At 43.0% G+C, this 13089-nt stretch overlaps 1 protein-coding gene and 1 pseudogene across 1 annotated transcript in view; both read right to left on the reverse strand.

Annotated features, from left to right (window-relative positions):
* The window catches only part of NWD2 (NACHT and WD repeat domain containing 2), a 125765-nt gene that overhangs the window by 69266 nt on the left and 43410 nt on the right, over positions 1-13089 (reverse strand). Inside the window, exon 2 of the mRNA XM_077815753.1 lies at positions 5134-5222. Within this exon, the coding sequence (XP_077671879.1) occupies positions 5134-5222 (89 nt within the window). The remainder of the gene's footprint in view (positions 1-5133; positions 5223-13089) is intronic.
* LOC144263758 (nucleolar complex protein 4 homolog pseudogene) lies at positions 1889-4196 on the reverse strand (annotated as a pseudogene).

Genomic DNA, 13089 nt, shown 5'->3' on the forward strand with positions numbered 1-13089 from the left:
GATAAGCAGGGTGCAGGAGCAGGGGGGAAATTAGCCCCCTTCTTCCCTGCACACCAAGCAGGAGGCTCCGTGGAGCAGCTCCAAGGCAGAGGGCAGGAGCAGCACATGGCAGTGGAGGGAGGGACAGCTGAACTGCTGGCAATTGATAGCCTGCTGGGTGGCTGCTGCACAGGGAACTTAGGGGAGCAGGGAGCTGATAGGGGGGCTGCCGGTCCACCCTGGTTCCAAGCCCCCACCAGCTAGCTCCAATGGGCAGCTCTTCCTGCAAGCAGTGGAAAAAGCAGGTGGCTGCCAAACAACATTATAAGGGAGCATTGCACAACTTTAAACAAGCATGTTCCCTAATTGATCAGCAATGTAATAATGAAACAACGTTAACTGGGATGATTTTAAATGAGGAGTTACTGTATGTGTACTGTGTGCATTCTGTTTTGGTGATTGTTAATAAATAGAGGTTAAGTAGGATATTACTGGGTAAGGCTCTTTCACTGGTAAAAGACCCCGTAAACCCAAAAAAGATTAAGCCCGGAGGGAATGGGTGTTTGCCCGGAGACCAGAAGGAATGGGTGTTTGCCTGGAGTCCACAGAGAGGTAAAGTTAGAGTGCCTAAATTAAGAGGATTATGCCTGAACCCTAGGAACAGCATAAGGATGGGTGCCCTAAAAAGTAAGGTTACACCTGAGCCCAATGAATGGGGTAAAGGTGGGTGCCTAAATTAAGAGGGTTATGCCTTGAGCCCTAGGAACTAGATAGAGGTGGAAGCCTTGAGCCCTAGGGACTAGATAGAGGTGGAAGCCCTAGGGCATGGCTACACTGGAAACTTCGAAGTGCTGTCGCGGGAGCAACACTTTGAAGTGCGAGTGTGGTTGCATGCGAGCGCTGGGAGAGAGCTCTCTCAGTGCTCCTGGTAATCCACCTCCACAAGGGGGTTAGCTCAGAGCGCTGGGAGCGCGGCTTCCAGGACTTGGAGCCTCTCCACACTAGCGCTTTAAAGTACTCAGACTTGCTGCGCTCAGGGGCGGTGATTTTTCACACCCCTGAGCCAGCAAGTTAGAGCGCTATAAAATATAGGTGTAGACAAGCCCCTGGAGTGTGCAAGTGACAGAGTTTTGTGCAGGTAACAACCTCTGGAATGAAACCTGTGCAGAACCCAGGCCTAATGGTCTGAGAAGGTCCCCACTCACCCCAACTCCACATGCCCAGATTCAACCATGATGAGTATGCTGCCAGAGTTGATCAGGTCCATCTAGCCCAGTAACCTATCAATGATAATGATCAACACCAGATGCTTCATAGGAAGGTGCAAGAAGGTCACAGAAGCACCTCAAATAGTCCAACCCATCAATTTAGATTTTACAGCCAAAACTCAATGGAACTACTCATAAAACAGTTCTGTTTGGCTTCCACAGTCAACGTCAGTCATAAAAAAATGTTTATTACCAAAGTGCAGCATCATTCTGATGCAAAATGCTCTGCAGAGAGATCATTCTCTTGCCAAATAATCCTCTCATTCCTCTCAAACTCTAGAGAGACACTGGTGGCTTTGTTCTTTTATTCTCTTATCAAAAAGCACATAGGCCAATAACTCCAGGAGCTTCGATATGTAGTCCACTAATTCAGACAGAGACTGGCTCACAATGACAACTGCTCAGGCCATATCAGGGTGATAATGGCTCTGAAGAGTCTGTAGCTCTTCCTCATCCATAATGTATGGATCTTCTGACAGATCTTCAAGCCTTGTGGGTGTGTCTACGAGAACCTTGCAAGCTGAGTGCCTCCAGAAGAGATTTCAGATGGAAGGAATAACCATCAGAAAAAACTAGGGAGGACTGGGGAGAGTCAACTTAGTGAGGAGTTGTATGAATGCTGCCACCAGGTATGCTGGGAACTATGATAAAGACAACAATAAACCAGATAGCTGGAAAAACCAGGCTTGGTACTTCATGTGATATATTCAGGGGTGTAAGATGCTCTACATCTTTTTGTAAAAAGTCAGGGTATTCCAGATTATGCTGGCAAATCGGAATAAATAATCCATGTAAGGCTAGAAGACTGAGTGCTCCACCTACAGCATATCACATGTGACTGTCAGGAAGTCTATTCGGAGGGTGGGTTCACTCAGGAGAGGCAGGATTGAGTCATTCAAAATTACAAGAATCTTTTTGTAAAGGCCGCTGGGTAGCTTGTGTTTAAGAAGGCCAAACCACATCCTTTCAAATGCCTGTTTATGCTTTTTTAGCTTCAATACATTCCATGCCTCCTGCTTAGCTTGCTTCACTATGAAACTGACCACCTCATTCCCTTTGTTCGGCATGCTAATAGATTAAACGAGGAAAAATACATTCTGCTGGTGAAGAGATATACTCTTTTGTCTTCTGCATGACTTGTCTGATGTTTTCAGCAACCACCTTCATCACAAAGTACCAAATGTGTTCATAATCCAGGTATTCTTGGAAAAGCAAGGTCAGGAGTGAAGAGTCCTCTTCTTAAGACATTAAGTTCTTGTGATGGGGTATTGACCCCACACTTGCCCTGAAAACCTTAATGTAGGCTAAGAAGGGGTCCAATTAACCAGACAGGCCACAGCTGAGGGGGATCAGGTAGTTTAAGTAATCCGCTGACTGAATAATGAGGAAACCCAGCTGAGGAAGAACGAGCTGGGCTGGGTTTATAAAGACAGGAAGTTAGCAGAGGAAGGCTGCAGGGAAATAGGCTGCAGTCACTCCCTGGGAGAAGGGAGATATATTTAGGGTCTACACAGCCAAAGAATCCTACAGTTACCCCCTGGGAGGAGGAGGGAGTTTTGGGGCTGGCAAACCTGGGTTTGAGGTTATGAAATGCTTAGGGAAAAGGTAGTAAGATAAAGAATTCGACATTGGTGAGGCCTCATCTGGCTATTCGACATTGGTGAGGCCTCATCTGGAGTAGTGTGTCCAGTTTTGGGCCCCACACTACAAGAAGGATGTGGATAAATTGGAGAGAGTCCAGCGAAGGGCAACAAAAATGATTAGGGGTCTAGAACACATGACTTATGAGGAGAGGCTGAGGGAGCTGGGATTGTTTAGCCTGCAGAAGAGAAGAATGAGGGGGGATTTGATAGCTGCTTTCAACTACCTGAAAGGGGGTTCCAAAGAGGATGGCTCTAGACTGTTCTCAATGGTAGCAGATGACAGAACGAGGAGTAATGGTCTCAAGTTGCAGTGGGGGAGGTTTAGATTGGATATTAGGAAAAACTTTTTCACTAAGAGGGTGGTGAAACACTGGAATGCGTTACCTAGGGAGGTGGTAGAATCTCCTTCCTTAGAGGTTTTTAAGGTCAGGCTTGACAAAGCCCTGGCTGGGATGATTTAACTGGGAATTGGTCCTGCTTCGAGCAGGGGGTTGGACTAGATGACCTTCAGGGGTCCCTTCCAACCCTGATATTCTATGATTCTATGAATGGAACAGATGGTGGCTGCTGATTAGATGGTCCATGAGCTGGAACCCAGAGTAGAGAGCAGGCCCAGCTTCACCTACCAGCCACTGGAGAAGTGGCACCAGCTGAACAGAGAACAGCTGCCTGAGTCCGTTTATAAGAAGACTTCGATGTCCCAGAAGGGGAGGACATGTGACTTGGCCAGAGGGCTAAGCCATGAACACGGAGCATCTTGCCTCGCTGAGGGCCAGGAAGAGAAGGTACGGCATGCAGCGAGAGGTGGAAAGGATGTGTTGGACCTGGAATCAGCTAATCCCCAGAGTGACAAGGGGAAGGCTCACTAGCGGTGAGCAGACCCTATGACAGTTCTCCACAACTAATTTTAAAAGCTCATGAGGGAAACTGAAACTCCCATTCTACCTTGACTGAAGGGTATTTCCCTTCCAATTCCACAAAGTTTGTGATAATTCCTTGACCTGAAAAGACTCATGGCCCATCAGCTCCACCAAGCAGTTGACACAACTGTTATAACAATGCCTCCTCCCTATTTTGTATTTACTTTCTGCACTGCAGTTCTCTGTGAAAGAGGACTCTTGGTCAAGCAGCTGGCCTCCAAATAGCTCCCGCACTCCAGCAGTGCCACAAACTGGCTGCAGGGTCTGATGGCGCAAAGGATAGCAGCATCTTCGGCTGCCTGCAGCAGCTCCAGAATCTTGAAGTAGCTGCCATTGCCCTGGCTCTGCAACACCAACTCCAGGCTGGTGGCCAGCATAGCAGCCATGCTCTGTCCTGGCAGCACCATCACCAGGTGCTACCTGCTCCACTGCTGCCAGCTGGGCCCAATGGGAGTCTTTCTATTGCCAGAGTCTTCCGGAAGGTGCTTAAATACATGCCTAGCTAACTGTAAGAAGATGAGTGACTTTTATATTCATTACTGATATTGTTCCACAAGAGGTGTGGAAGGACCAAGTTATTGTAAAATACAAGGTGAAAAAGGCAATTTGCCATTTTCTTTAACGGAGCCAGGATTTTACCCCATATCTTTCCAAACCTGGCCATGACTCTGCAAACACATGGGATAGTTTAAAAAAAAATGTTCAGAGTTTTTCATTGGTCATCAAGGCTTCAATAATTGGCCTATCAAATTCATTTCCATGTTACTGATGACAAAACTGTAGTTGCAGCAGTAATAATTATATGGAGTATGAAGATGCTGTGACTTAAATGATGATCAAAAGAAAAGCAGGAATGATGTGATAACATTAACCCAAATGTTGAAACTATATGTGACTTTATATTTTCTGAATATGAATAGTTTAACTTCTAGAAAGACAGTACCATAATTTGGATGTGACATTATTTCCTCTTAGGTGTTTTGTATTTTTACAGTTTCATTATGCATTACTTTCAAGAGGAAATGTTATTAATTTGTTACTGTATTGTTCTTATTTACCAGTAAACACTCTTCTATAGAGCAGTGTGGATTTTTCTTAGCTGTCTTTTTATTAATACCAGCACTCTTTACTTGTGATGCTTTGAGCACTTCAATTTGACAAAATTATCATATTACATGTACTTTTTTTGGTTTTGTATAGGCTTCTATTTTGTGTCAGATTTATCAATAATTACACTATTTTTACATATAAATCAAAAATATTTTCAAAAATAGAAAGGTTAATTATATATCATAATTGAATATTTAATGTAATAAAATCTACCTGTAATTCCAGCCCATAGTTTTCCCTGCAGAATTCTCTCAGCTTGGGACAAACATGTTCTCTGAGTGTACTTCTTTCTGCTACTGTATCTGTGATAGAAAAAAGAATGTTAACATTGATATTAACTCTATATTTTTATGATCTATATATATATAGAGAGAGAGAGAGAGAGATTTTTTGGAGGAAAATAGATAAGTCTTGAAAAAATGAGTGAAAATCTAATAAGGGGATTTCAATACCCAAACTTTATGTCCCTGGATGTTATGTTTAATGTAAATGTGTTATGATATTTAATACAACCAGCTTAATACATATTTTATGAATAGGCTTCTGTAAAACAGGACTGAACTGACCCTGTAAAGTCAGCAGTCATATGTCAACTTGACTTTTATTTAATTTTCAGGGAGCTGAATTTTACTGATTAGCAAAACCTCCAGAACAAAGAGACAAACCAAAGATTAGGGAAGTATAGCAGAATATGCATAGATAAATCAAGGTTTTATTGCAGTGAGAGCCAAATTCTACCATCATATCTTCACTCCCTCTAATTCTGTAGTCTCTTAAAAGAGAAGCACTGAAATTAGTGTACAAAATGCACTAATCCTCACACCCACATGTGGCCTATAAGTCTGGGTATGCAGATCTCCAGAGGCCTGTTTTCATAATTAAAAAAAAAAATTAGTAAATTACTAAGGCTACATCTGTTCTTGGACCTGGGGATTTGATTCTCATCTCGCATAGACATACTTGTGGTAGTTCTCATCTGTGCTAGGGCGCTAAAAATAGTACTGTGGCCACAGTCGCACAGACAGCAGCAGCACCCAGGGGGTTCAGCCAGGTTTGTACTCAGGACAGCTAGTACAGGCCGCCACTGCCCATGCTACCATGGCTACACTACTATCCTTAGCATCCGAGCTCAGATGAGAGCTAGCAAGAGTATGCCTACATGAGCTGGGAATAACACCCCTAGTATAGAGGTAGCCTTAGAATCAAAGATCCTAGTGAATGCTCTCTGTCAGCCACCCACTGGGACTGCTGTGAGGGGAATCCAAGCCTCTGCTGGTCAGCGTTCCCAGCGTGCAGGGCCGGCTCCAGGCACCAGCGTTCCAAGGAGGTGCTTTGGGGCGGCAGTGTTTCCGCCACGGCAGCAATTCGGCAGCAGCTTCTCTGTTCCGCTGGCCACAGCGGCAAATCAGCAGCAGCTTCTCCCTTTTGCCATCTGAGGCGGCAGTTTTTTTTTTACTGCTTGGGGCGGCAAAAACTGTAGAGCCGGCCCTGCCAGTGTGTGTCAAGCTTTTAGAGCTGCAGCAGGCGGTAGCACTGGTTCCTCCCATGGCTTCTCTGGCACATTTCCTGAGCACTGACTCTGTCTGCTCCTCTTCTAGGAAATGTGGGTTCTCAGCCCACCTGCTGTAGCCCTCGAAGACCAGTGCTGACCCCTGAGATACCCTGATTATTCAAACTCCACCCCAGAGGTGCAAAGCTTCTTGTTTACAGTTTACCTCTCTCAGGGACATGCAGCAGTTCTGAAGCAGTCAACAAACACTTTGCACAGTCTTAAACGCCTTTATCCTCTTTTATACTTAATCAGGTAAAGTATAGGAGCGCACCGATCATACAAAACAACAAACACTAAATGCATGTCCCTGCCTCGCTTTCTTCATCACTTCAGGGCATTCTCTGAGCTGGGGTCCGAGTTCCTGGGATTTTGCAGAGTCCTTGGGGGCCAACTGGTCAGGAAAGTACATAGGGCACCCTTACCCCATTTAAATCCTTTCTGGCCACCTGGACTCTTTTGTTCTCCTCCTGGTACTGTTCCACTGCTCCTGCCTTCCTTCCAGAGGAAACAGCTTAACTGGTTTTTCTAAGGATTCAGCTTCTTCTTTGCGTAACTGTTGTGAGATCTAAGTACCGTCATTAACTTTAACCTTTCTATCTGGGGCAAATACACTTTATTCCTGGGGGCATTATACACCAAAAAATTAAAAATTCTGCGCATATTTTAAAATTCTACAAATTTTATTTGTCAAAACAACACTACATAATCTTGCCAGTTTCAATTATTTTGGTAATTTATTTCAAAATACCTGTCAGCAAGTATGTTTGTAACAATACAGACACACACAAAATTTCCCCCAGGAGTAGAGTGTTAAAGAAACCCCTATGACAACCCAGTTCCTGTTTCTCTCCCCCAGAGCCCAGCCTGGGGGTCAGACACCCACAACTTCTCCCCCCACTTCCCAGCTGTGGTGCTCCCCCTTGCCCAGACACCCATCCCCTCCCCTCCCCCAGAGGGCAGGGATCCAGAGGGAGAAACAATCTGATGTTCGGTCCCAGGCTTGAACAGAGTTTCCTGTGCACTGCCCTCTCCTTCCCCCAGGGCATGCTGGGAACTGCAGCTGCCAGGAACCCTCTAGCTCCCTCCCCTGAGCAGTGTCTTCTATGTGTGAGCTAAGCTCTGCCGGCTCCAGGAGCTCTTAGTGGCAGCTAGCAGCACTGCAGCCTATGTTTGTGGGGAAAGGAAATTCTGCATGCACATTAATTTCTGCAAAATTCTGTACTGCGCAGTGGCACAGAATTCCCCCAGGAGTAACGCTTTCAGGCTCTGTCAGCAATAGTATATCCGCATACATATAGGCACTCAGGAAAGAGCAACTTTTCATAGTACAACTTCACAATATCAATCAGAATTTATAGGTTGTGCAGACAGAACCCCAAGTCATCACACTAAGACACCAAAGTTCTTATTAAAATACGATCTATACAAAATAGTTTTGGACACATTTATTTATAATTAATTGTTGAAGAAATGTACTGACATGTTAGAGCTAAATTAGATGGTTCATCAAGAGCTATCTCAAGTAATCTGTTTCATAGCCTGAGAAACTGGGACACGGCTACATGTATACTGCAAACATGTTAAACATGTTTCATAGCCTCTCAATCTAATCCTAAAAAGGTGTAGGTTTGTGGATCGGATTTTGTTGTGGAACGACACCTACTCTGTGAGTCAGTACGGGTTGGGGAAAGGCACAAAGTGATTTTGTCAGTGCAAGGTTATTATTGGAAATAAAATTATGCTTGTGAACTACTGGGTCTATGTGCCATAAAATGAAAAATAACAGAGCATTCATTTATGAAAGATAAAGTAGAGCTGTGGCAGTTAGAGCAATATTTGTATAACTGCTTTGACATTAAGGAGCCATTTAAAAATTGACTTAACAATCCTCTTACGTTGTAAGTTACAGATGTCCACACAAATCAAACAATATGCCGTGTTTACCAGCCATAACTGACCTATGCATGCTGATGCTGAGGTCCATTTTCGCAATCTGGAGTTTGAGAGAGTGAGTTTGGGTGCATAATTTAATTAGTTAGATTAAGTAGCTAATATTCACACATATCTTTGAAGTTTTATGTAAGTGTGAGGTATTATCACAATTTATTATTGTAAACCAATGAATTTATTGGTTTTATTTATTATTATATTTACCTAATTTAAACTAAAATCTAATTTTATTTTATTATCTATTACCAATTAATTGATTTTTCTGCTCCCATACATTGTGAAAGAAACAATATTTTCGAGGGAAGATGTCTTATTGGATTTCTCCAGTTTCCCTCCCTTCTGTTTCCTCCTTCACTATCTCTTCACCATCAAAAGATCCAAGCTGCTCTGATGCTCCCATTCCCCACAGTTTTCTTTCAAGCCTATGAAATCTGCATCAAACTGAAAAAAAGTGTGCTGTAAAGGTTTGAAAATATATGTACATATTAAAGTCAGGCTGTCTTTAGTACCATAGGTTTTCTCTGCATAAATCTCTGGTGGAGAGAAAAATAACTAAAATACTTCACTTTAAATATCTTTTCTATACATAATGAATGTATGGTCTGATATCTTAAATTATGTTTAACGTATTAAAGAGAGGAAGTGGTTAGGGTTAGGGTGGTTAGGGTGGTAGGGGACTTGTGAGACACAGGCTCAATTACCTGTGCTACCAGAGACTTCCTGTGTGACCCCAGGCGAGTCACTTAGTCTCTCTGTACGTCAGTTCCCCATGTGTAAAATAAGGATTATAGTACTTTCCTACCTCACAGGGATGTTAGGAGGAAAAATACATTAAAGATTATGAGGTGCTCAGATACTATAGAAACAGAACATAAAATAGAAAGTCTACTAAGGAATGAAATACTTCCTACAATGGCATGTGACTCATTGGCGACTGCCAGTAGCAAAAATCCCCAATGGCCAGAGATGGGACACTAGATAGGGAGGGCTCTGAGTAACTACAGAGAATTCTTTCCTAGATATCTGCCTGGTGGGTCTTGCCTACATGCTCAGGGTCTAATTGATTGCCATATTTGGGGTCAGGAAGGAATTTTCCCCTGGGTCAGACTGGCAGAGACCCTTGGGGGTTTTCACCTTCCTCTGCAGCATGGGGCACAGGTCACTTGCAGGTTTTAACTAATGTAAATTATGAATTCTCTGTCACTTGAAGTCTTTAAATCATGATTTGAGGACTTCAGTAACTCGGCCAGAGGCTAGGGGTCTATTACAGGAGTGAGTGGGTGAGGTTCTGTGGCCTGCAACATGCAGGAGGTCAGACTAGATGATCACAATGGTACCTTCTGACCTTAATCTATGAGTATATCAGAAATTTGTTTATTCCATCAAAAATATTTGACAATATCAGTTTCTACACTTATAGCCATTGAAGTATTGGACTTCAAATTTGTCACTGATCCAGGATGAAATATTCTATGTCCTTTGCCTTAAGCTAGGATAATTTTGGTGTGAAACAGTCTACCAAAAATAGGAAGTCTCATTTTCTTAAGAAATGCAGTGTTTCCTTAAGAAAAACATTTAAATGATGGCTGGCCATCAACTGTTATCTGACTACAAAAATACATACCTGTAGTAGCATCAAGTGTCTTAGTGACTGTAGAGAATATATTTTGCTGGAAAATCAGAAGCCCTACACATTGCTCAGTGGAGAATCCTCAACCAGATTTAAATGATCTTTTCCTATTTTCCAAAATATGATACTTATTGTAAAAATAGCATTGTCTCTTACAAGCAAGCAACTGGCTGTTGGGACATGAGCTTTTGGAAAAAAACAGTTTTAATTGGCTAATGCTATCCAGTTACTAAAATGACCAATATCATAGCAGACAAAATATTCTCTATATTGAAAAGCTAGAATGAGGAACAAAAATAGAGATCCACTGAGGGGAAAAAATATGGAGCGAACCATGATCATTTTTGGTCTGGGGAACAAAATATTGAGAGTACAATTTTGCCACCCTCACTCAGGTTGTATGATTTCAGTGGCGCTACTTCTGGAATGAAGCACCCCTCAATGTGATGAGCGTAGTAGAATCTCGTTCAGAAAGAGAAATAAATCCAGCTCATCACACAGAACAGTCCTGAATTTTTTAACTCTCCAAAAATCAAATAGAGCTAAAGCATTGTCTAACTCAGCGGTGGCCAACCTGTGGCTTCGGAGCCACGTGCGGCTCTTCAGAAGTTAACATGCGGCTCCTTGTCTAGGCACCGACTCCCGGACTGGAGCTACAGGCGCCAACTTTCCAGTGTGCCGGGGGGGGGGTGCTCACTGCTCAACCCCTGGCTCTGCCCCAGGCCCTGCCCCCGCCCCTGAGCCTGCCATGTCCTCGCTCCTCCCCCTCCCCCCAGAGCCTCCTGCATGCCACAAAACAGCTGATTGGGAGGTGTGGGGAGCGAGTGGGGAGGTGCTAATTGGCTGGGCAGCTGGTGGATGGGAGACGCTTGGAGCGGGTGGTGGGAGCTACTGGGGGGCTGCTGACATATTACTGTGGCTCTTTGGCAATGTACATTGGTAAATTCTGGCTTCTTCTCAGGAGCCACTCCTGGTCTAACTGAAATTCTGTCTGGTATCGCAACAAGGTACCCTACATTTTTAACGCCTGTCTACAACTCTTAATGGAAAAAGATAAAACATTTGTTTAATTGGAATTCTGTTCATTTAAACTCTTATTTGATTAAATTACACTGTCCTTGTCAGACTGGGAATAGGCCTTTGTTGATTTTGTGATCCCTACATGCATGTCATTCCTGGATGAGCCCACCAAGTGTTGGAGGCCCATGTGGCTGTAACAGTTGGAGGTCCTGCAGTGCTTGCAGATTGTAGGGGAAATTTTTGCCTTGAATCTTTAAGTTTCACAGACTTGCAGGTTATTTTTATGATGCATCTGTCTGAAAGTAAGGACATAAGCTTGTTCCACCTTTATGGTGACGCTACTCATTCAGAAACAGTATCATTTCCGTAGGGCCTCACTAATTCAGAAGTTCTGGTACTTATATTAATGAACAATTAAGAATTCCTGTTTTTTATTACTTTATGAAGCTTGTCTTTCTGAAAATGGAATGGCACATAATTTAAGATGGAGCAGAGTAATTAGGATGGAGGACAGATTAACTGGTTTAATTAAATAAAATCTGACTTGATTCATACTGACAGAAAATCTGTGAGTCCCTAAAAATTGGGAATCTCACCGACAGGCAAATTTTAACTTACAGGCTGCTGCAGACGAAGAGATTACTTAAACAACATTCTCCTGGCTGCCAGAATAAAGTATTTGCAACAGCACAAGATAATTTTATCCTAATGTTAATCAGGTATTCTGAAATCCAAATGATAGCCTAAGAGTCTATGATAAACTGTAGTCACAAAATTGTATTTGCAAAAGTGGAGGATAAGTTAAGACTTTTTAAAAATTCTGGGCAGATTCTGATATCAAACCAACAGAACACGGTGTCCCTTTTGTCAGACACAGCCTCACTGAAAGAATAATTACCCATGAGCAGCAACTCCTACGGATCACTACTTCCCTGAGTGCACACCTTGCATCATTACAAAATGCCCTGCCTCATTCAGGGCCTGAACCAAAGCCCACTGTAATCAGTGGAAAGACTCCCATCGACTTCAATGGGCTGTGGATCAAGATAGCATGCACTTTACTTTGCAATGTATGAAGCACAGCTCCTGATGTTCACATTAGAAAATGCACATTGAATGATGTAGGATGCATGCAGAGCCCTGCCTCATTTAATGGGAGTAAATTTTTGATGATGCAGCTAAATTAGCCATTTACACATGTGGCCCATCTTCCTGCCAAATGATAGGTGATCACTGTTTATGTGATGTATGATTTTTTGAAGGCTCATAGCTAAGTCAAATCACAGCCAGATTTCATCAGAATAATCAAGTGTACTGTTTCTCTGAGTGGTCCATTTCCCATGCCAAATTTTAACTTTTGAATGCAAGCTCTTTTGTTAGTACTTTTAAAAAGTATATAATGGGAAGAGTGTATATTTTACATTCTTGGATTTGAAAATGAGTGAATCATATTGGTTCAAACTTGCCAAAACCATTCACCTTTTGACTAATACCAGACACGGAAAAGTTCTGTCCAATCGATGAAAGTTTCAGAAAGGTATAAGCAAATGAAAATAGGGAGTTAAAAAGGAAAATTGTAGGCAATCAGCTCTTTGCAATCAATAACACTTCTACCATAACAATCCTGCCCACACAACTATTTCCTGTTCCCTGTGACACACCAGCAGCTACATTGGCCCAAATTTGGCAATGGAGACGAGAAAATTTGTAGAGGTTAATCTCACAACTTGTTTACAAATCCAAACTGGTCTTCAAAGACACAGCACATTTAAGTTTACAGCCTATTCATGTAACCGACACACATATGTAATAATTATTCAGGCTCTGAAACGAGTGAAAGTCGCAGCTACGGCAGTTGTATGGGCCATAACAATGGGATTGACTAGACAGGAGTGTTGTGCTACCCGGCTCGCAGAGGACCGGAGGAAAGCTGTTGACTGACACAGCAGACAACATTTGTCTTATTGGGATCCAGGCAGCAGACAACATTTGTGACGGGCAGGCAGCTAAACCTGGA

This window comes from Eretmochelys imbricata, chromosome 4, assembly GCF_965152235.1.
Source record: "Eretmochelys imbricata isolate rEreImb1 chromosome 4, rEreImb1.hap1, whole genome shotgun sequence".
Taxonomy (NCBI): Eukaryota; Metazoa; Chordata; order Testudines; family Cheloniidae; genus Eretmochelys; species Eretmochelys imbricata.